At 36.9% G+C, this 19965-nt stretch overlaps 3 protein-coding genes across 7 annotated transcripts; 2 read left to right on the top strand and 1 right to left on the bottom strand.

Moving 5' to 3' along the window:
• The first annotated feature begins 518 nt into the window (after positions 1–518).
• LOC127255192 (protein ALTERED PHOSPHATE STARVATION RESPONSE 1-like) lies at positions 519–4666 on the top strand. Of its 2 annotated transcripts, XM_051280607.1 has the most exons (7): positions 563–680; positions 842–943; positions 1169–1766; positions 2027–2241; positions 2558–2781; positions 3526–4316; positions 4442–4666. In XM_051280607.1, exons 3-6 carry the CDS (start codon positions 1172–1174, stop codon positions 4301–4303), a joined length of 1812 nt encoding a protein of 603 aa, XP_051136564.1. In that variant the 5' UTR covers positions 563–680; positions 842–943; positions 1169–1171; the 3' UTR covers positions 4304–4316; positions 4442–4666. The 2 variants fall into 2 exon arrangements, with proteins under 2 accessions (XP_051136563.1, XP_051136564.1); XM_051280606.1 differs by lacking the exon at positions 842–943 and having other exon boundaries at positions 519–680.
• Positions 4667–5241: 575 nt separating this feature from the next.
• On the bottom strand, positions 5242–8441 carry LOC127255146 (L10-interacting MYB domain-containing protein-like). The gene is made up of 4 exons (XM_051280539.1): positions 8316–8441; positions 7069–7431; positions 5843–6395; positions 5242–5537 (listed from the first exon to the last, which is right to left on the bottom strand). The coding sequence occupies exons 1-3, from the start codon at positions 8439–8441 to the stop codon at positions 5880–5882; spliced, it is 1005 nt and encodes a 334-aa protein (XP_051136496.1). The 3' UTR covers positions 5242–5537; positions 5843–5879.
• Positions 8442–10797: 2356 nt separating this feature from the next.
• LOC127255196 (rac-like GTP-binding protein ARAC1) lies at positions 10798–14630 on the top strand. 4 transcript variants are annotated; one of them, XM_051280618.1, is made up of 9 exons: positions 10838–10947; positions 11078–11096; positions 11235–11394; positions 12496–12583; positions 12684–12793; positions 13151–13214; positions 14081–14145; positions 14380–14445; positions 14527–14630. In XM_051280618.1, exons 3-9 carry the CDS (start codon positions 11296–11298, stop codon positions 14626–14628), a joined length of 594 nt encoding a protein of 197 aa, XP_051136575.1. In that variant the 5' UTR covers positions 10838–10947; positions 11078–11096; positions 11235–11295; the 3' UTR covers positions 14629–14630. The 4 variants fall into 4 exon arrangements, with proteins under 4 accessions (XP_051136573.1, XP_051136570.1, XP_051136574.1 ...); XM_051280616.1 differs by lacking the exon at positions 11078–11096 and having other exon boundaries at positions 10798–10947; XM_051280613.1 differs by having other exon boundaries at positions 10802–10947; positions 11078–11394.
• Positions 14631–19965: the final 5335 nt, after the last annotated feature.

Here is a 19965-nt window from a genome sequence, read left to right as displayed (position 1 = left end):
CCTTAGAGTGAGACCAGGTAATATATTTATTTCTTCAATTTACAATGTATGGATTTTTATTTATACAGAGAAATAAATAATAATAGTTGGTAGTTATTTTTTGTGTAAAGTTTTATTATTATTATTATTATTATTATTATTATTTGATGTAAATATGTATTAATTTTAAAAATATTTATAATATATACTGCTATTAATTTATTAAAAATATATTTTGTTAAGTGACTAATGAAAATGTATTTTATTAGGAGATAGAAGAAGTACTAAAATTTTATTTTATATAAAAAAAATATGAAAATAAAAAATACTAGCAGCAAAAGAATAAGCCCAACACGTGAGGAAATTATTTATGTATTTCGGTGTGTAAGTTGTACAGGCAGATTCGCGACAATTATTATAATAATAATAATTAATTGTTATTTTATAATGAATATTTAAATTAATAAGAATAATAAATAGAAAGGGAATGTTGGTGGGGTGACGAAAATGGGTGAAGGAGCATAATAGTAAATTTATGAGTATATAAAGGAATTTCAAATATTGGAATGGTTCACTGCCCAACGTTTACTTCCTCAGTTAGTCTTTTCCGAAGCGCAGCGTCGTCGTCTTCCTCATCGCCGATTTTCCGTTGGAGATTCTCAGTAAATCGTCGATTAGCTCGGTTAATTCGACAATTTGAGGTATTGTTTATTCGTTTCTGAAAGCACAGATAGTTTGATATCAAATCATTGTTTAAGCTTCGGTTCGCTTCGGCTTCCCGTTGGAGATAATCTGTAAATAGACGATTACCTCGGTTAATTCGACAATTTGAGGTATTGTTTATTCGTTTCTGAAAGCACAGATTGTTTGAGATCAATCATTGTCTAAGCTTCGGTTCGCTTCGTCTTCCCGTTTGAGATTCTGTGTAAATCGTCGATTAGGTTGCTGAATTCGCGAATTTGAGGTATTTTTAACTCGTTTCTGAAAGCACAGATTGATTTGATCCAATTGGTTTCTGAATTTGAGGTGTTGTTAATCTGTTAATTCGATCAAATCATTGTCTACGCTTCGCTCTCTATATATATGTATGTATTTATATGTATTTGGATGAATGTGATACGCACATAAACACGGATCATGAGTAAGTAAGCAGGAGTGGATTTGAATTAATTTTGCGTGTGATTGGCAGAAAATGGGGTGTTGGTATTCAAAATTGCACAGAGAACAGATGATCTCGAGATGCAAGGCTAGAAAAAGATACATGAAGCAGTTTGTTAAGGCGAGGCAAGCCTTCTCCGCCGCCCATTCCTTATATTTAAGGTCGCTTAGGGCCACCGGATCCGCCCTACTCCGGTTTGCCACCGCCGAGACAACTCTCCACCACCTCCGGCCGCCGGTTTCATCACAAATTCCCGAACTGAGCTCCGCTCCTTGTGCCACCAATTCCACAACGAAGACCTCCACAACTCCTCCGCCGCCGCCGCCGGTGGCATCGCCTTGGGACTTTTGGGATCCTTTTACGCTAACTACGGGACGATCTATGGATGAGGGAGTATGGAATGAGAGCGCTGGTGATCCTGAGGTGCTGGTGGTCACCGCCAGTCCTGCCGGATCACCGTCTGCGGACACCACCACCGAGAAGGCGGTGGTGATATCTAGCAAGAGTAAAGATCTGGCAGAGATCATCAAGGAAGTGGACGACTATTTTTTGAAGGCTGCCAATGCCGGTACTTCACTCTCACTGCTCTTGGATGTCCCCATTTCTGGCAATTGCCAATCACTCTCAGGTAACCATCGCCACTCAATCTTACAGTCGGGTAGACTTTCTTAATATCGAAAAAACTGTAGAATGAATTAAGTTTATCACAATGCAAGTTAGAATTTCCCGTTATCAAACTATGATCAGAATGCATTCTAGATGTTCTTTTAAAGCATGAGTTTTCCAAGTATTGTGTTTAATTCAAATACAGAAAAGGATCTGGACTAGGCTGCCTTGTGTTATCAAATTGTCTCATTCTGATTAGTCATGAATTTGCATGGCTTGCAGGCAAGAACAGTGTATATGCAAAGGGTTTGGGTCCGCTACTGTGGACATGGGGTTCAGGAAATGTAAAATGGAATGCTTTTGGGAAGTTTTGCGAAGATTATACTGCAACAGAAAACAAAGTGGATTGCCTGGCTACTAATGGAAATGATGCTACTCATAGTTCGACAGTCGAGAGGTTATATACATGGGAGAAAAAACTTTACCAGGAGGTTAAGGTAAGGTTACCCCATTTGTGATGCCAATTGCATAGGCTTCTTGCACCTTCATTGTATTCAGATCTTTCTTTGTCCTTCATTTTTGTGGAGTGCAACAAATTATGCGTACCATCGTCAATACTATATCATGTCTTCCTTGAACAAAATGCCCTTAAATGTTTTTTAATATAGTTACCCGGGCTTATGTTGTTGGGATGGATAAAGAATACTATTGTTACAAATTAAGGAACTATATGCTTTTATGGATGTGAATTCACTTGGAGAGCAGTTAGTCATGACCTATTTTATGTGTTTTCTTTCTCTGTGGATGCTGCAGAATGCCGAGTTTCTGAAATCCGAGCATGATAAGAAGATAGCAAGTCTCAGGAAGCTAGAAATGAAGGGTGCTGATTACCTCAAAACTGACAAGGTCAAAAAAGAAGCTGAAAAGTTGGAATCACAGAGTATAGTTTCTTTGCAGGCAATTGAGACCATCTCTACTGAAATTATCAAATTGCGGGAATCTGAGCTTTACCCTCAACTTCTTCAACTTGTGGCGGGGTTAGTTTTCTTCTCTTTAGACTTTTCGGGTTAACTTCATACGATCTTCACACTCTCTGGGCTTTTGAAATCAAGCATGTAGGTTGTGTACAAGATAAGGTCATTTACATGTGTTAGGATTACTGTCCAAGTCTTATATAAGTCCTTCAAAATCAAATCATCATTATTATAGTTGATGCTCTTGTCAATTTTCTTATTATAGTTGTTTTTATTCACTTGAGCAATTTGTGTTGCAATTTCCGGAAATTAGTGAAATGTCGATGGTGAAGTAGAAAATTTGAAAATGGAATTTGCTAATACAGCTAAGTATTTATAGTTAGTATTGGCACAAGCTGGACAAGCAAAGCAATTTCATCTGAAATTTGAGATCAATAATTTGTATTAATTGAAATTGTGTAATGTCTGCCTATTTATGGAAATCAATACAGTAGCCTGAAATTGTCTAATACAATATATGTTAGTTGAAATTATGTGACAGACAATTCTATTTATAAGCTAGGATGTATTGATATATTTTATATGCTGAATTCAATTATAGTATGCACTGTGTGAAAAAATATAACTGTTGTATTTATATTATATTAACATAAATAATGTATTGTCTGTTGTTATATAATGTGTTAATGCTGAATTTTAACCTCTGCCCTGAAAATTTGATCCTTTCTATTTCTTCGACTTTTCCTTTTTTTGAGAAATGATTCAAACTCCTAAAACGATCATCTTTTTATTTTTCTTGCTTTTCAGGTTAATGAACATGTGGAAAAGTATGCACGAAGCCCACCAGTTTCAGATGAGCATAATCCAGCAGCTAAAGTGTCTCAACTGCATTCCGTCATCGGAACCAACTTCTGAAATTCATCGCCAATCGACCCTTCAGCTCGAGCACGAAGCACAACAGTGGTTAATCTCCTTCTGCAACCTAATCAAGTCTCAACGCAACTACATTCAATCATTGAGCGGCTGGCTCCGTCTAAGCCTCTTCCAGTTAGGCACTACTCCACACAGCACCAAAACCAAGCTAGACGACGCCATTTACGACCTCTGCGAAGAGTGGCAGCTCGCCATGAACAATGCTCCTGAAAAGACAGCATCAGATGGGATTAAAACCTTCTTGTTAGTGATCCACGACATAGCAGTCCGACAAGCAGACGAACAAAAACAAAAGAGGAAATCAGAATCAGCATTCAAGGAGCTCGATAAAAAGGCTGACGACCTTCGATCTTTGGAAACCAAGCATGGCCTAATCACAACGATACCAGAAACCATCCACGAAACAACCAACACCGAAGATCCAGCGCGGGTTAAAGGAGCAAAGATGGTCGCCTTAAGAGCAAAGGCAGAGGAAGAAAGGGCTAAGTACGAAAAGCTGATTAGCGAGACAAGAGCCTCGACAATGAGCAACCTGCCCATGGGATTATTACATGTAATCCAGGCAATGTCTGGTTTTGCAAACTCGAGCATGCAGGCGTTCGAATCTGTGCATAACCAGGCGAAAAGCGCCGAGGATCTGCACAATTCATAATATCATTTTTCAGGTGATTCGAAATCGACAGCGAGATGGCACTCACAGTTTTGTTTATAACTTCATATATATATATATATATATATATATGTAGATGATTGTCTGCACTTCCTTCCCTTTGGTTGTTTTTTTTTTCAGCTGTCTCTGCAGTCATCGGCTGGCTGGTGGTTTGTGGAATGCACTGCACAGATCACATTTTGTTCGGGCAAGCCAATTGAATGAAGGTCAGTTGTTTAAATAACTTTGAACTAAATTGGTAGAGCTTTGGATTGGATTTTATAGTTTTGATGGTTTAATTTAGTTGTAGTGTGAATCTTGGATTGCCCTTTTTATAAAGTTTATCCTATCAAGTTTTTTATGGCATGTCTTATCGGTGGTGTGCTAATTTTGCGCACAATTTTTCTACAACGAAAGTTTACATAGTCCGTAAAAGATGATTAGGTGATATAGGGGTGAACTTGTGATCTGAGGTCATGGGTTCAAATCCCGACACCTTCAGGTTCACCTGCCATACAAAAAAAGTTATTTATTAAATTTCGAATTTGAATATTTTTTATTTATCTATTTATGATTATATTTTTTCAATTTTATGTGATTTATAATTACAAAATTAATTATTTTTCATTTTAGTCTGTCCACATATCTATAATATTTTCAAATATGAAATAATTATCTTCTCTATACTCAGATAAAAATAAATAAATACACATCTCTTTTTCTTATATCTCAATTTATTTTACTTTATACTATCCACTTAAATTTTTGTTTCACAAATCAAATATTTCACCATATATGGAACTGAGACAGTAATTTTTATATGTATATTCTTAAACTCTTAAATACCGGTCATCCTGTTGTCCAGCTATAGCATTTTAGAGGTTGACCCTGTGTGCACGAAGTTTAAGATTGACAACTATGATACACTTTTATGATAGTCATAGAAAGTAGTAACATGTTATAAAACATAGTACCATATTACAATAATATCCTTGACAAAGACAAGACAAGACAAGCTAGAGATTTATCAAGTTACATATAGCAATAAGAACAATAAAAGAGTTACATAGCCAACACAAACAAACCCCAGACTTATATATATATATATAGCTCAATCTCAAATACCTTCTTGTATTCTGTACAAGAACAAATCCTTCAAAACACTTCTTCCCTTCTAGACCATTTTATTCCATAGCATAGCTTCTCCCAAAAACAACGAAATAAGTCAAGAATCACCCTGCAACCAATTATCGCCAAGGGGTGTCGTCATATCATACTGCCATTATATACAAAAGGCAAAATTGTTCATAACTCCCTTGTGATTTTGAAATTCAGCGTAAATTCTCCTTATGCTTTAAAATTTGCATGAAACCCGCCATGCAAAAAGTTTTTAAAAATGTAAAACAAGGTTTCATGGAAAGTTTTTGAAAATACAAAGAGGCACAATGAAATTTTTAAAAAACAAACCACACGAGAGATATGGACAATTTTGTCTATACGAAATCCAATTTCCAAAGTAACCGTAAAGATGATAGTACGTACCTTAAACTGAGGTTAATCCGAATAGATACTTTTAAGTCTACTGAGTAGAGGTCGAACACTTCCTTTCTAACCATCCTAGTTGTTTCTCAGCTCTAAGCGTTAGGAACGTTTCCCTAGCATTACGGCTGTTGAAGAGATCTAAAGCAGCGAGATAGATCCGGTCGTCAATTCCTTGTAGTTCATCTAATGCCCTGACACAATCCGATACCGGAAATTTGCTATTCAAGCTATTGATTGCCTCTGTGTGGAGCTTCGTTGCACCTGCCATCTTCAGTATACCTTTTGCTAGGGAATCTTCAATCCCTCCTCTCCTGCATCTCTTTCGACTGTACTGATCTGCATATTTTTCCGATTCTGATGGCGACTGTTCTTCCACTTCTGCAGCCGCCTGCCTTGTAGGAATAGGAGAGAGATTCAGTGAAGATATATTGTCGGGCTCTCTCGATGATCCGTTCTGCTTTTTGCTGCCTGTTCCCGTTTCTGCAAATATTGTTCGCAGCTGATTGTATATTGGACACCCTGCAATCCTCAAGTTTTCCGCATCATGATGTTCCTGTGTGCCACATAAATCTGAATAGTAAAAATATCTGGTAAAACCTACAAAAGGGTGTGTTCTTTTATGCTTTTACCCATATTCTACTATTCATCAAAAAAAATTTCCCAAAAAAAATCAAATTAAATACTTATTTTTCATTTTTATATTATATTAAATATCAATTTTACATTCAAAAAATCACATCAACACAATCCTACAACTATTCCAATTCAAAATTTTTCCTATTCAAATCCCAACTCAATCCAAACCCCAAACAAACACACCCCAAATGAAACGTCTATTTTTCCTTCTTTAAATTATACCAAAAATCAATTTTACATTCAAAATATCACATCAAACACCTATCAAGTTGTACAAATATTCAAATTCTAAATTTTCACTATTCAAAACTCAAATCCCTAAACAAACACACATAGCTTATGAGGAGGAGTTTCTACACAAACAATTATAGGAATTTTCTACACATCATTTTGGCTAATTTAAGGGTGAGTGTGCAATAAATTCTACAAACTATTTATGTTAAAACACACACATATATATATCCATTGTATGCAGACAATTTACCCTAGTCGATAATACTCAAATAAATATTGAAGTATCAACGAAATAGCCACAATCCCTAGGAAAGGAGATAATGAATGAATCCAAGAAGCGAAAACTATATACCCACCCTGATGTATTTGTCCCATGCCGCATCTGTAGCAATTATTGCACTGTTAGCCTCGTCCCACTGAAAATCGGGATAACTTAGCAGCGTTGATACATTTATGTACTGCTTCCTTAAGGCAACATATCGGCTTTTCAGCTGGTCGTTATCCCACCAATAACCTGTTTGACTACGGAAGTTATCACAAATGAGTTTCCAGCCTTTCTTGCTAAAAGACCTGTTCGATTTATTGCCCTTCTGAATCTGTTCTACCATCAAGTCAGCCAAAGTTTTGGTCAGTGACGCTGTCCATTTGGCGCGCGATTGATTTTCCGCCTGCTGCTGTGCCATATGAGCCTTTCTTGAACGAGTAGTTCGACTATCCATCTATGAAATTCAACAAAATGATCAACCATCAATATATAAGAATGAACCAACAATAATAAGCAAACCAAACGCTTCTTACAAAATATCATCACAGAAAAACAACAAGATTAAGTTCACCATGGTTCTTAATAAAATACACTATAAAAATACATTATTTTCTCTCACAAAACATCACATCAAAATAATATATTAAACAAACATTTCAAATCGAAATCTCAAACTCAAATCAAAACAAGTGTGTTTGGTTTGTGTTTCAAATAGAAACCAATGCATAGTTCCCGATAAAAATACATTATTTCTTATCAACATAACATCACATCAAAATATGTATAAATCAAATCTCAAACTCAAATCAAAACCAAGCACACCCAAAATGTTCCTCGTCACTTTTGGCTTCCAATATCAATACAAAATCACTGCTCTTTCACCCCTACTTAGTATAGTTAACTCCAAATTTGTTTTGAATCCTGATGTCAAACTCAGTCCTATGCCATGAAACTAATCCAATCCATTTTGCAATCAAATGGCAAACAAATCACTGCAAAATTGCATAAATTTGTCCAATAACTTTTGCTGAAAATATATAATCGAAGAAAGTCAAAGCATAACTAGATATACATAAACAATCTATCCCTAGCTACAAAATAATCTAACTGCTAGATACGGAAAATGAAGCTTCATCACAGAAGAACAACAGCAAAACATGATTCGATCTGAACTAGTGATAAATCCAAACCAAAATTTGATTCTGAAACCAAAGATCAAACTCTATCAAAGCGAAAAGAGCTGAATCAATTCAATTCAATCGGAAAATGAGAAGTCGCTATTATGATTAGCAAAATTAATAATAATAATAATACTAGGCTAACTGTAATGTAATTTACAGAGATGCAGCTGCGGAAACCATCATCATAAACTTGAGAATTACAGAAATTAGCGTCTTCTGGAATTAAAGTCGCAAATTTCATAAATTTCTTACCGCTAGGGTCCGGCGAAGGAGCAAATTTCATTAAAACGCGAAATGACTCTAGAATTCGAATTCGTCTGATCCTGCTTAGGGTTTTATTATTATTATTATTATTATTATTATTATTATTATTATTTTATTTTATTTTATTTTTACAATTAAATAATGTAAGAAATGGCTAGAAATATTTTCTTTTTAGAAATTTACTATTTTGACTGTATTTATTTTGTGAAATTGTTTGAGTTTATATGTTTTTACGTGATATATAGAATATTATGTATATAATATAAAAATAATATTAATAAAAATAGGGTGTTTATAATACGACTGTATTTCATTATTTTGAAAAAATTTAAAATAAAATGTTTATTTAATATAATACTTTCTCCGTCCCAGAATTAGAGACTTTGTTGGGTATGAGATGTAAAGAATATTGATATTATATTGACGATAAAAAAAATATAGGTAAAAGACATTTTTGCAGGATAGTTTTATAGTGATATAGTTATTTATAGAAATAAGACTATGATAAAAATAATAAACAAGCGTATAATATATAAATGTTTATTTAATATAATATAATATATATATATATTTATACTTAGTTAATAACTTTTTTGTTTCAAATTAATTGAGGTATTTTTTTAGTCACTTTTATTTTATACACAGTTTTTATTTATTTTATTAATTACAATTTTTAAAATATACTTAATAAAATAAAGAAATTCATTAACTAAATACAATATATTGTAGGACACTTTTTTATTTTTATTTTTTAATAAATAAATATTTTAATTAAAATTTAATATTTTTTCTAACATTAATTTATATTAATTATAAATATATATATTTTATTTATTTATATTAATAAATTTTATTTTCTATAAATTGATATTAATATTGTATTATTTTATATAATATTTAAAATATTTAGATATATATTTCTAAAAAGTTTAATTATATACATATCAATTTTTACTTTAAAATATTGACAATATTCATATAATAAAATAATATTATACTCCATCCATCTGAATAATTTGACCACGTTACGGTAGACACGGGAATTTAAGAGGGTACAATTAGTAAATAATTAAAAATATATTAGTGAAAATAATTATTGTATAATAAAAATAATTATAGATTAAGATAAAGATAATTGATTAGTATAATTAAAATAAAAAAAATTAAAAATTAAATTTTTAAAAATAAGATTAAAGTGTATAATTATTTTTCAAAAAAGGAAAGTGACAAAATAAGTGAGACGGACGGAAATGAAAAGGTAGACATGACAAGTGAGTCCGTCCCAGAAATAAGTATTCATTTGTTTTTTCATGTAATTTTAAAAATATTAGTATTATATTGAGATATAGTAAGAATAAAATATAAATGACTAAAATAACCTTATTAGTACATGTGATATAAAGGGTAATGACATTTGTATAATATATTAAGGGTATTTGTAATGTTAGGAGATAATACAGTTACTTAAAAAAAAAAAAAAATACTTTGTTATGAGATAAAATAAAATATAAAATAAAAAAATAAAATACGAAAAATGAAGTATTATTATTAACTTACTGTATTAATTTCAAACACATTGTCCAATAAAATGGGAGCATTTTATATGATAAATCATTATATTAAATAAGAGAGGGCAAATAAATTGAAAGGAAAAATCTTTATTTCAAATTTTGAATTTTGAAAATTTAAAATTCAAAAGAAGGATTCATGTTAAATGGGCCTATACAACCTATTGGCCCATCAATACTGTATAGGCTCACACAAACAATGCCAGCCTATTAAGCATATTCAAATATTAAAAGAAATATAATAAGTTACATCTCTGTCAGACTTTAAAGTTTCATTTATCATACTTATCTTTAAATATTAACTATTATTTTCTCCGTCCATATAGATATGGTAAAATATAATTAATAAATAATTAAAAAATATATTAGTAAATAATTAAAAAATTATATTAGTAAAAATAATTATAAATTAAAATTAAGATAATTAAATAATTTAATTAAAATTAAAAAAAATTATAAAATTTAAAATGTCATTAAATACATCATTATATTTTCAAAAATAGAAAAAAAAGTAGAACGGACGAAAATAAAAAATAGAGACAAATTATGACGGACAGAGGGAGTATATAAATCAATATTAAAAGTTAACACGTAAAAGCTAAATAAAAATAATAAATCATTACGATATTAAGTTGAAACCGGAAGTCTCAAGTTACCCGTCACACATAATTCACCTAATCGGACCTACTTTGGAGGGCGTTACGTCAGTCGGCTCGGCAGTTTATCTAGGTATTATGGTCTACTGGGGTTTACCTCTTGCATATTTTCAGCAGCGCCTGCGGGACCCACGACATTAAAAACAAAAAGAAAAAAAAAAAAAAAAAAAAAAAAAAGAAGAAGGGCGAAATGGTATGGACAATTATGAGGCGGCCATTAATGGCGGAAGAGCGAGAAGAGCGTGAGAAGTAGAGAGCGGTACAACAACGGCAGCATTTCCCAATTCCCGGCTGAATAAAGGTACTATTGACGACTCATTTCAACTTTCTTCTTCACCCTTTCCATTAGTCCATTCGCTTTCTTCTCCTTTTCTTTCTTTGCTCTCTATTCAGATCTCAATCCCCTGTTTTCTCTGTCCCTCGGCGTACAGGCATTAATTCGTACATTACGTATGCTTTTCCCCCTGAATTTTACGATTAGGGTTTGAATTTTGATGACTCGGTAGTCTGCCATAGTCAGAAGTGGCGGAGAGGCGCAGGTATCGCGTGATTGATTTGTGTTGCTGATAGTTGCGCATTGCGAATCAGGTCTTCGGCTGAAGATCTGAGCGGCGGAGACGGAGGAGGGGGAAGTTTCTGAGTGCGAAGAATGAGTGCTTCGAGATTCATAAAGTGCGTGACGGTGGGCGATGGTGCAGTGGGCAAGACCTGTCTCTTGATTTCCTACACCAGCAATACTTTCCCCACGGTCAACATTTTTAATTGATTTTGATTTCTTCATCATTTTCGAATTTGTTCAGTGATTGATTTCTTCTCCTTGAGTTAGTTTCTGATCCGTCGCCATTTTCAAACCTTTTGAGTCTTCTTTCTTTAAATTCAATTTTCTTGATGATGTGGTTGCAATTATCTTTCTTGTGGACCCTGGATTTGTCGAATGATTGCTTGATTACTAGCTTTGGAAAACTTACTTGGAAAGGAATAAGAACATTATTAACTACTTCTGCTCACCTCCAAGTCCATGGTTGACTTGTAGTTGTTAATTTTATTTTTTTATTTGTTCTTTTTGTTACAGTGGTGAGGAAGAAGCAAACCAGTTGATTGTGTATAATGCTTATTTGGAATACCAAAGCATGATTCATAATTACCGAATGAATTTTCATATAGGGAATTTGTAGGATACTTTAAGTTAGATCAGATGATCAATTGCTGTTAAGTTTTTTGTTGTTACAGTAGACAGCGGCGGGGAAGAAGTAGTTTATACTTAAGCATTTTGATCATCTGATCTAACTTAACAGCAATTGATCATCTGATCAGATGATCAATTGGTTTGATGAATCTTTCTGCAACTGATGAGACAAATTTTATGTATTTTTGTGAATTATATTAATCTAGCAATTTAAACTTTTGTTTTATTTGCATTTTGTACTTGTGATGATACCAAATTAGCTCAGTTTGTTTGACGGCCATGATTGTTTCATATAAGAATTTGGAAATTAGCCGGCTATAAATCGCTATATAAAAAGTGGAATAGAAAACACTTAGGGTCTGTTTTTTTTTTTTTTTTTGGTTTAGTTTGGGAAGATTTTGTTTAAGTTTTGTATATAAATAATGTTTGATGGAATTTTTTATGAGAGAAAAAAAGTGTATTTTTTTTTCCAAAAACATTGAATCCAAAGAATAAAGTTTGGAAAATGTTTGTTAAGGAAAGACACCCTTAGTTCTGGTCGATGAGATTTACTAACATTCACATGTTCTTTATGGGGCCTATTCTGAATATCATTATATGGCGTTATATAAACCTTGAGACGTGATGTTTATGTCTAACATTCTTTCTAATTTAATGGAACAGGATTACGTTCCTACTGTATTTGATAATTTCAGCGCAAATGTGGTTGTTAATGGAGCCACTGTTAACCTAGGCCTGTGGGACACTGCTGGTAATTAATTTACTGTAAATACATTTATATACGCACTTTCGATTATTGTCTTCTGAAATTCCTTTACCGAGCGTGCGCTTTCTCCCTTTTTGTGAAACAGGACAGGAGGACTACAACCGACTAAGACCTTTGAGTTATCGTGGAGCTGATGTTTTTATCTTGGCATTTTCTCTCATTAGCAAGGCTAGCTATGAAAATGTTTCGAAGAAGGTGAGGAGTTTGATTAACTCTTAAAAGCTGTTCTTCGATTCCTTTTAGGGGTGTGTTTGTTTTGGGGTTTTGGATTTTGAGTTTGGATTTTAATAGTAAAAAAATTTGAATTAGAATAGTTGTATGATGTAATATAAAATTTCATTTTGAATGTAAAATGAAATTTTAATTTAATATAAAAAAATACAAAATAGGTTTTTGATTCAATGTTTTAGGAGGGAAAAAATTTGATGAATAGTAAAGTTTGGTAAGAATCCTCAAACAAACACACCCTAGGTGTTTCTGACTCTCTTCTTTTACAGATTTCTGAAAAACTTATGATTCATGAATTTATTTTTGACGTTTATTTATTTTCAGTGGATTCCTGAATTGAAGCATTATGCACCTGGTGTCCCGATTGTTCTTGTTGGTACAAAGCTCGGTAAGATATTCAATCAACATTAAGTGCCTTAAACTATCTATGTCTATGCCTAGATCGTCTTTATGTCCCTTTTTTGGCTGTTACACAAAAATATTATGATATTTGTGTATCTCTATTTTCTTACATTGTATTATATTATGAAAATGCATAGAAAATGTAGCTACTCATTCTTTAAATTGAGGTTTCCATATTTTAAAAACATTAAATGTGTGTTTGTTACTTTGTTTGTGGGGTTTTGGTTTTAGATTTAGATTTAGATTTTGAATAGTAAAATTTAAAATTGAAATAGTTGTTTAATGTGATAATAAATATGTATTTATGCTATATTTTAAATGTAAAATTAAATTGTAATATAATATAAGTAAATAAAAATATATTTGATATGATGGTTTGAATATAATATTAAATTTTAGTATAATATAATAAATAAAAATAAGTATTTGATTTATTTTTTTTTAAAGAGTGAACTAAAATCAAAACCTCCCAAACAAACACACCATAAGGTGTATAATGTTTATATAGGGAGCCAGTAATGAATAATGTTTCAACTATATATAGATTTTTGTATATCATTATAATGCGCTAACTGAGGCTAATCAACATGTTACTACGCCATAGCCAGCCTGGTTTTTAAATTATAGCAAGTCAGAAGAATATAATTGCCCAGAAACAAATAGATATATGTCTTGTATATATACAAACTATATTATTATAAATTTTTTAAAACCTAGCCCCCTTATTTAGGTTCCACCATTGAATCAATTAGAAGATGACACAAAACCTTAATTGTTACTAATGTCTTTGCTATATAGTCTTTTTCCTTCTTGCAACTGTTAAAATGGGATTACACATCTTGATGGATGCAGATCTTCGAGACGACAAGCAGTTCCTGGAAGATCATCCAGGTGCCGTTCCCATCACTACTGCACAGGTACGACGTGTGATCCACTGCTTGATTTCTTTCTCCTGTATTTTTATGTTTACATTTAGTACATGTGTTCAGTTGATTCCCAGAAGCAATCAATTGAAAACAAAGTTCCAAAAAGTATTAAGCTGGTCCTGAACTACCATGTTCAGTCAGTTTAGGAATTCGATACTACTACTTTTTATTTTTTTTCTCGGGTTTGTTAATATTGTTTGTATCCTTTGTGTTGTTGACTCCCAGGGGGAGGAACTGAAAAAGATGATAGGATCTTCTTATTACATTGAATGCAGTGCAAAATCACAAGAGGTTAGTGTCGACTTTTCTTTTCCTAGCACGATTGTTTTAGTTTTCTTGATATGATATGATGCATGCTTCATTCAACCTCAGAATGTCAAAGCAGTTTTTGACGCTGCCATTAAAGTTGTCCTCCAACCACCCAAGCAAAAGAAAAAGAACAAGAAGCCCCAAAAATCGTGTTCTATATTATGATCCACACACGACATATATATATATGCCCTCACAGCGCAGGTCGCTACACTGCTTTTCTCCATTTCCCGTTTACCCGGAAGTGGTGTTTAGTAGGAATGAAATCCTTTATGTCATGTCATGTATGTTCGAATGTTGTTGAGTCACTCACTCACTCTCTCTCTTTAAAAACTGCCCATTTTCACTCACACTAGACATGCACTTGACTTGTGATTTTTGCTAATGTTAAAGGTTTGGTAAAACATCTTCTTTGGCATGATGCATGTTTGTTCTTCACATTTTTGTTGTTTGATTTTTTTAATAAAACAAAGTAAAATTCGAAAATATTATCGAACTTGAATGAAAAATTTATTTGTAGCACAAAGCAGGGAATGCATGAAAGTAAAAGGTGATCCCAAAAGGAAATTTACAATTAATTTTGCTTTTTTTGAAGATTCTTTCCGAAAAAGGACCTGAATTTTTAAGTATTTCTTAAGGAAACGTTTTAAAACATCGTCTGGTCGGTTACAGCAACTGTCGTCAACCGTCCCCATATATTACTCCTCCATTGACACGTGTCTTAATCGTCTTCCCAACCGTTCCCGCTAGTTACAGAACCTAACTGGTTCAGCCGATCGCCTCTGAACACCTTATCTCTTCAAATGGGCGGTTGGCCCAACCGACCACTTAGCCCTTGATTCTCCTGCCCAAAATAACCATTGGCTCCTTGGACGGACGATAGGCCAACCGACTACCTTGAGAAACCCATAACCACCTGATGGGCCCAAAGACGGGCCCACCTCTCATCTTATTTTGGGCCATTTACCCTAATTATAAATTTCATACTCAACAACTTGCCCCGCCGCCATCGAACTTTCAAACGTCACTCCTCGATCGCCGCGTGACAGGACGTTTGGAAGTCTACAACCTATGTAACAGTGTTGGCCTGACTCTGCTCCCATCACATCAATAGGGTTTTAAATACCCCATTTTGCAATTATGATTCTTTATCTCTTTTAAAAACCTGTCCATTAACTTTTCTCATTTCACGATCGCGAAATACTTTCCAAAAACCTCTCATCTTCTTCGCTGGTGTTTCCCCCTCCTCTCTGCAACTCGTATACCATGCCGAATCAATACGTGCTTGCACTCATCTTTGATGGAACCGTCCCAGAAGTGTCTTTTGTTGCCACGAAGGTACTGACTCCCACCATCTGCCCATACTGTACGACTCCCGAAAACTCCAGTTGGATGAGGGAGGTGCTCGAAGTGGGAAACCCCCTCGCCGTCAAGAATCCCAACTACAACGCTATTAGAATCCATGACAGCATCAAAACTCATTTGACGGACCCCAATGATCCCTATAGCACTTGGTACACCAGGGTGGCGGAACACTTCCAAGAGCAGTGGAAACGCCAACAGATCGACCAGGCGATACTCCTTTTCACTCTTCCATTCCACTTGCACGAGAAGGTGCTCATGGCGATGGCGGCCTTCTGGCACTCAGAGATGGGTGTCTTTTTCCTGCCAACGGGCCCCATAGGCCCGACTCTCATGGATGTGGCCATGATCGCCCATTTTCCCATTGTGGATGAGGACCCTGTGATGGGAGTCTTGGATGGGCAAGAGCCGGAGGCGGACCATTTGGGCTGGTCCTTAGCTGGGATAAAAGAATGGCGTTGGACCAAATTCGCGACCGACCAGCAAGGGGCAGCAGGGACCCCCGTGACCGACCACGAACATGTCGCCTTCGTTCTCTTCTGACTCTGTAGGTATGTCATAGTCTCTCGCTCCAAATGTGTTCTTCCTTCCCATCTTGACTTAGCTATTCATATAGCTTCAGGTCGTTTCTTTTCGCTTGGCACCCTTTTTTTAGCCAATCTTTTTTAAGGTCTTTATAGGGTTAGTACCCGTCTTGTAGATAGTGATAGTAAAAAATTAGATACCGCCGCGTCGGGCCCTTTTTGGTTCTTGGAACTTTGGTTCTGGCTTTATTTTCCTGATGCGTTCCAACTTGGCCGCCCTCCTATTACCCCAACACCCGACAAATATTTGGGAGTAGCCCTTAACCGACTTTGCCTAGGCCACAGAAACCTCCAATCATCCGACCCCATCATAACCGCCATTCTGGCCGACGACCGCAGCAACTCCCGATTTTACGTATATAGGAAGTATGCTTGCTATGGTCTGATCTTTTTTGGCCTTTTCCTGTGTCTTCACCCATGGCCAAACCTGACCCTCTTCCTCATCCGACCTATTCTTTCCCATGTGATTCTGCCCTTAAACCCAGGTCCTTATTTGTTAGTAAAAAATTTGATAAAAATGGCCAAAAATCATTTTATAGTTTTAGTTATCAGCCTCAATTTTTGGCACGACAATTCGGCTGCCGCCAAGGCTTACCTGGTCTCAGAGTCAGGACGAGCTGGTCATACCCAAATTGATTTCTTCTTACCTTTCCCAACTTACCACTTACATAACTTCCAATTCTTACGTTCCCTTCCATTCTTCGCCCGAAACTGTTGAGACTTTCCGCGAATGGTGGTCGGTCACATGGGCCCTACTTGCCCCGGACAAAGATCTGTTGCTGGGTGTTCTCCTGCCCCAGCCTGCCTTAGTATTAGGGGCGGCCCGACCTATCAATGCCCGAAGAAAAATAGCCACCCCGGGTGCCGGGTCTAGCGCCCCAAAGAGGAAAAGAAAAACTTCTCAAATCCAAACAGTCCCGACCTCCGGAACAGACCAGCAAACCGGCGAGGACTTTTTGTCAGTTTGGATACCAGTGTGGACCCGGCCCCGTCTAGGTATGCTCAAAAGTCTTAAATTATTCTGATATTTCCTTAACTTTCTAACTTATATTATTCTTACTATCAGACCCGACTTTGGCAGCATCGACCGTCCAACCAACTCCAACCCCGGCCGATCCGCCAAACTTGCCAGCCGATCAGCCCCAAGTAACCGACTCATGTTACTACTTTCCTCACATCTTAACAATTCATGTACTGACCTATGTCATTCAATCGCAGGCTCTACCCATCCGAACGCATATACCATTACTTGCTCTGCCGATGATCAGTCGGAAGGGGGACCCGACTAGGAGGCAATCCCTTCCCTCTTTGCCGATGAGTGGTCGGGAAGGTGCTCCGACCAGGAGGCAATCCTTGCCAGCACCGTCAAGAGATCCGTTAACTTTCCTAATCACCCGATTTTCACAATATCAAATTTCATATTTGGAATAAATATCTAACATATTCATTGCATACGCCTTCACCACCCGAACCTGCGGTAGCAGTAGTCTCGTCTGATAGCGAGGCAACTGCCTCACAAATGGGCGGACTGCCAGCTGAGGCTGCGGACTCTTCCTTTCTTAACGAAGAGCCAATCGCCCCTTCTGCAGCCGCCCCTATCACGGACGCTTCTATTACAGCCGCCCCAATTGCGGCTGCTCCGGTTGCTGGAAGTGTCTTGGGTGCGGCCGGCCCAACTGCTAGAAACGTCCCAGCTGCGGCCGTCCAAGTCGCACCTGATGCACCGGCTGCGGCCGCCCCGGGCGCGGCCGTCCCGATGGCAGCCGTCCTAATTGCACAAGTAATAGGACGGGTAGCAGAACCACCTGTGGCCGTCCTGCCAAGAGGTCCCCCGCAAGACATAGAAGAGATTTTTTCTTCCGATTCGGAGACCTCTGTCAACCTAGTAGAATCTTCAGACTCCCATTTCATTACTGAATATCAATTTCATCAAATACTAAACACTTTATACTTCAACTTTTAGGGGCCCAGGTCAGCACCGCAGCGACCTTTCGGAGCAGCCGAATAGTCGGCCATTGCGGTGCCAGCTGCCCGTCCTCCCTAACCGACGACGTTCCTCGCGCCCTCCATAACCACGGTCTGCCCGGAAGTAAGTAAAAAAGAATCCCATAAATAGTCCTTAACATATTTTTCTATGAAACCTAAACACTTGAATTCTCTCTTAGGGACATCTTGATCTAGCCCCTCTGTCGGACATTCCGATGTCGGCGGATATTCAGGCCATCTTTGCTCAGGCCGTCAACCGACCTTTCCCATTTCCTCTTTGGGGCGCTAGACTCGGCACCCGGGGCGGCTATCTTTCTTCAGGCACTGATAGGTCGGGCCGCCCCTAATACTAAGGCAGGCTGGGGCAAGAGAACACCCAGCAACCGATCTTTGTCCGGGGCAAGTAGGGCCCATGTGACCGACCACCATTCGCGGAAAGTCTCAACAGTTTCGGGCGAAGAATGGAAGAGAATGTAAGAATTGGAAGTTATGTAAGTGGTGAGTTGGGAAAGGTAAGAAGAAATAAATTCGGGTATGACCCGCCCGTCCGGACTCTGAGGTATTAAGTGAGGACGGGCGATGGGACCAGGTAAGCCTTGGCGGCAGCCGAATTGTCGTGCCAAAAATTGAGGCTGATAACTAAAACTATAAAATGATTTTTGGCCTTTTTTATGAAATTTTTTACTTCTCAGGGGAAAGAATAGGTCGGATGAGGAAGAGGGTCAGGTTTGGCCATGGGTGAAGACACAAGAAGGAAAAGGCTAAAAAAGATCAGACCATAGCAAGCATACTTCCTATATACGTAAAATCGGGAGTTGCTGCGGTCGTCGGCCAGAATGGCGGTTATGATGGGGTCGGATGATTGGAGGTTGCCGTGGCCTAGGCAAAGTCGGTTAAGGGCTAATCCCAAAGATTTGTCGGGTATTGGGGTAATAGGAGGGTAGCCAAGTTGGAACGCATCAGGAAAATAAAGCCGGAACCAAAGTTCCAGGAACCAAAAAAGGCCCGACGCGGCGGTATCTAATTTCTTACTATCACTATCTACAAGACAGGTACTAACCCTAGAAAGACCTTCAAAAAGATTGGCTAAGAAAAGGGTGCCAAGCGAAAAGAAATGACCTGAAGCTATATGAATAGCTAGGTCAAGATGGGAAGGAAGAACGCATTTGGAGGGAGAGACTATGACATACCTACAGAGCCAGAAGAGAAGGAAGGCGACATGTTCGCGGTCGGTCACGGGGTTCCCTGCTGCCCCTTGCTGGTCGATTGCGAATTTGGTCCAACCCCATTCTTTTATCCCAGCTAAGGACTAGCCCGAATGGTCCGCCTCCGGCTCTTGCCCATCCAGGACTCCCATCACAGGGTCCTCACCCACGATGGGAAGATGGACGATCATGGCTATAATCCATGAGAGTCGGGCCTATGGGGCCCGTTGGCAGGAAAAAGACACCCATCTCTAGGTGCCAGAAGGCTGCCATCCCTAGGAGCACCTTCTCGTGCAAGTGTAATGGAAAAGTGGAAAGGAGTATCGCCTGGTCGATCTGTTGGCGTTGGCAGGAAAAAGACACCA

This window comes from Andrographis paniculata, unplaced genomic scaffold (genome assembly GCF_009805555.1).
Source record: "Andrographis paniculata isolate CXL003 unplaced genomic scaffold, ASM980555v1 Contig53END, whole genome shotgun sequence".
NCBI lineage: Eukaryota > Viridiplantae > Streptophyta > Magnoliopsida > Lamiales > Acanthaceae > Andrographis > Andrographis paniculata.
This window is presented reverse-complemented; position numbering and strand designations above follow the sequence as displayed.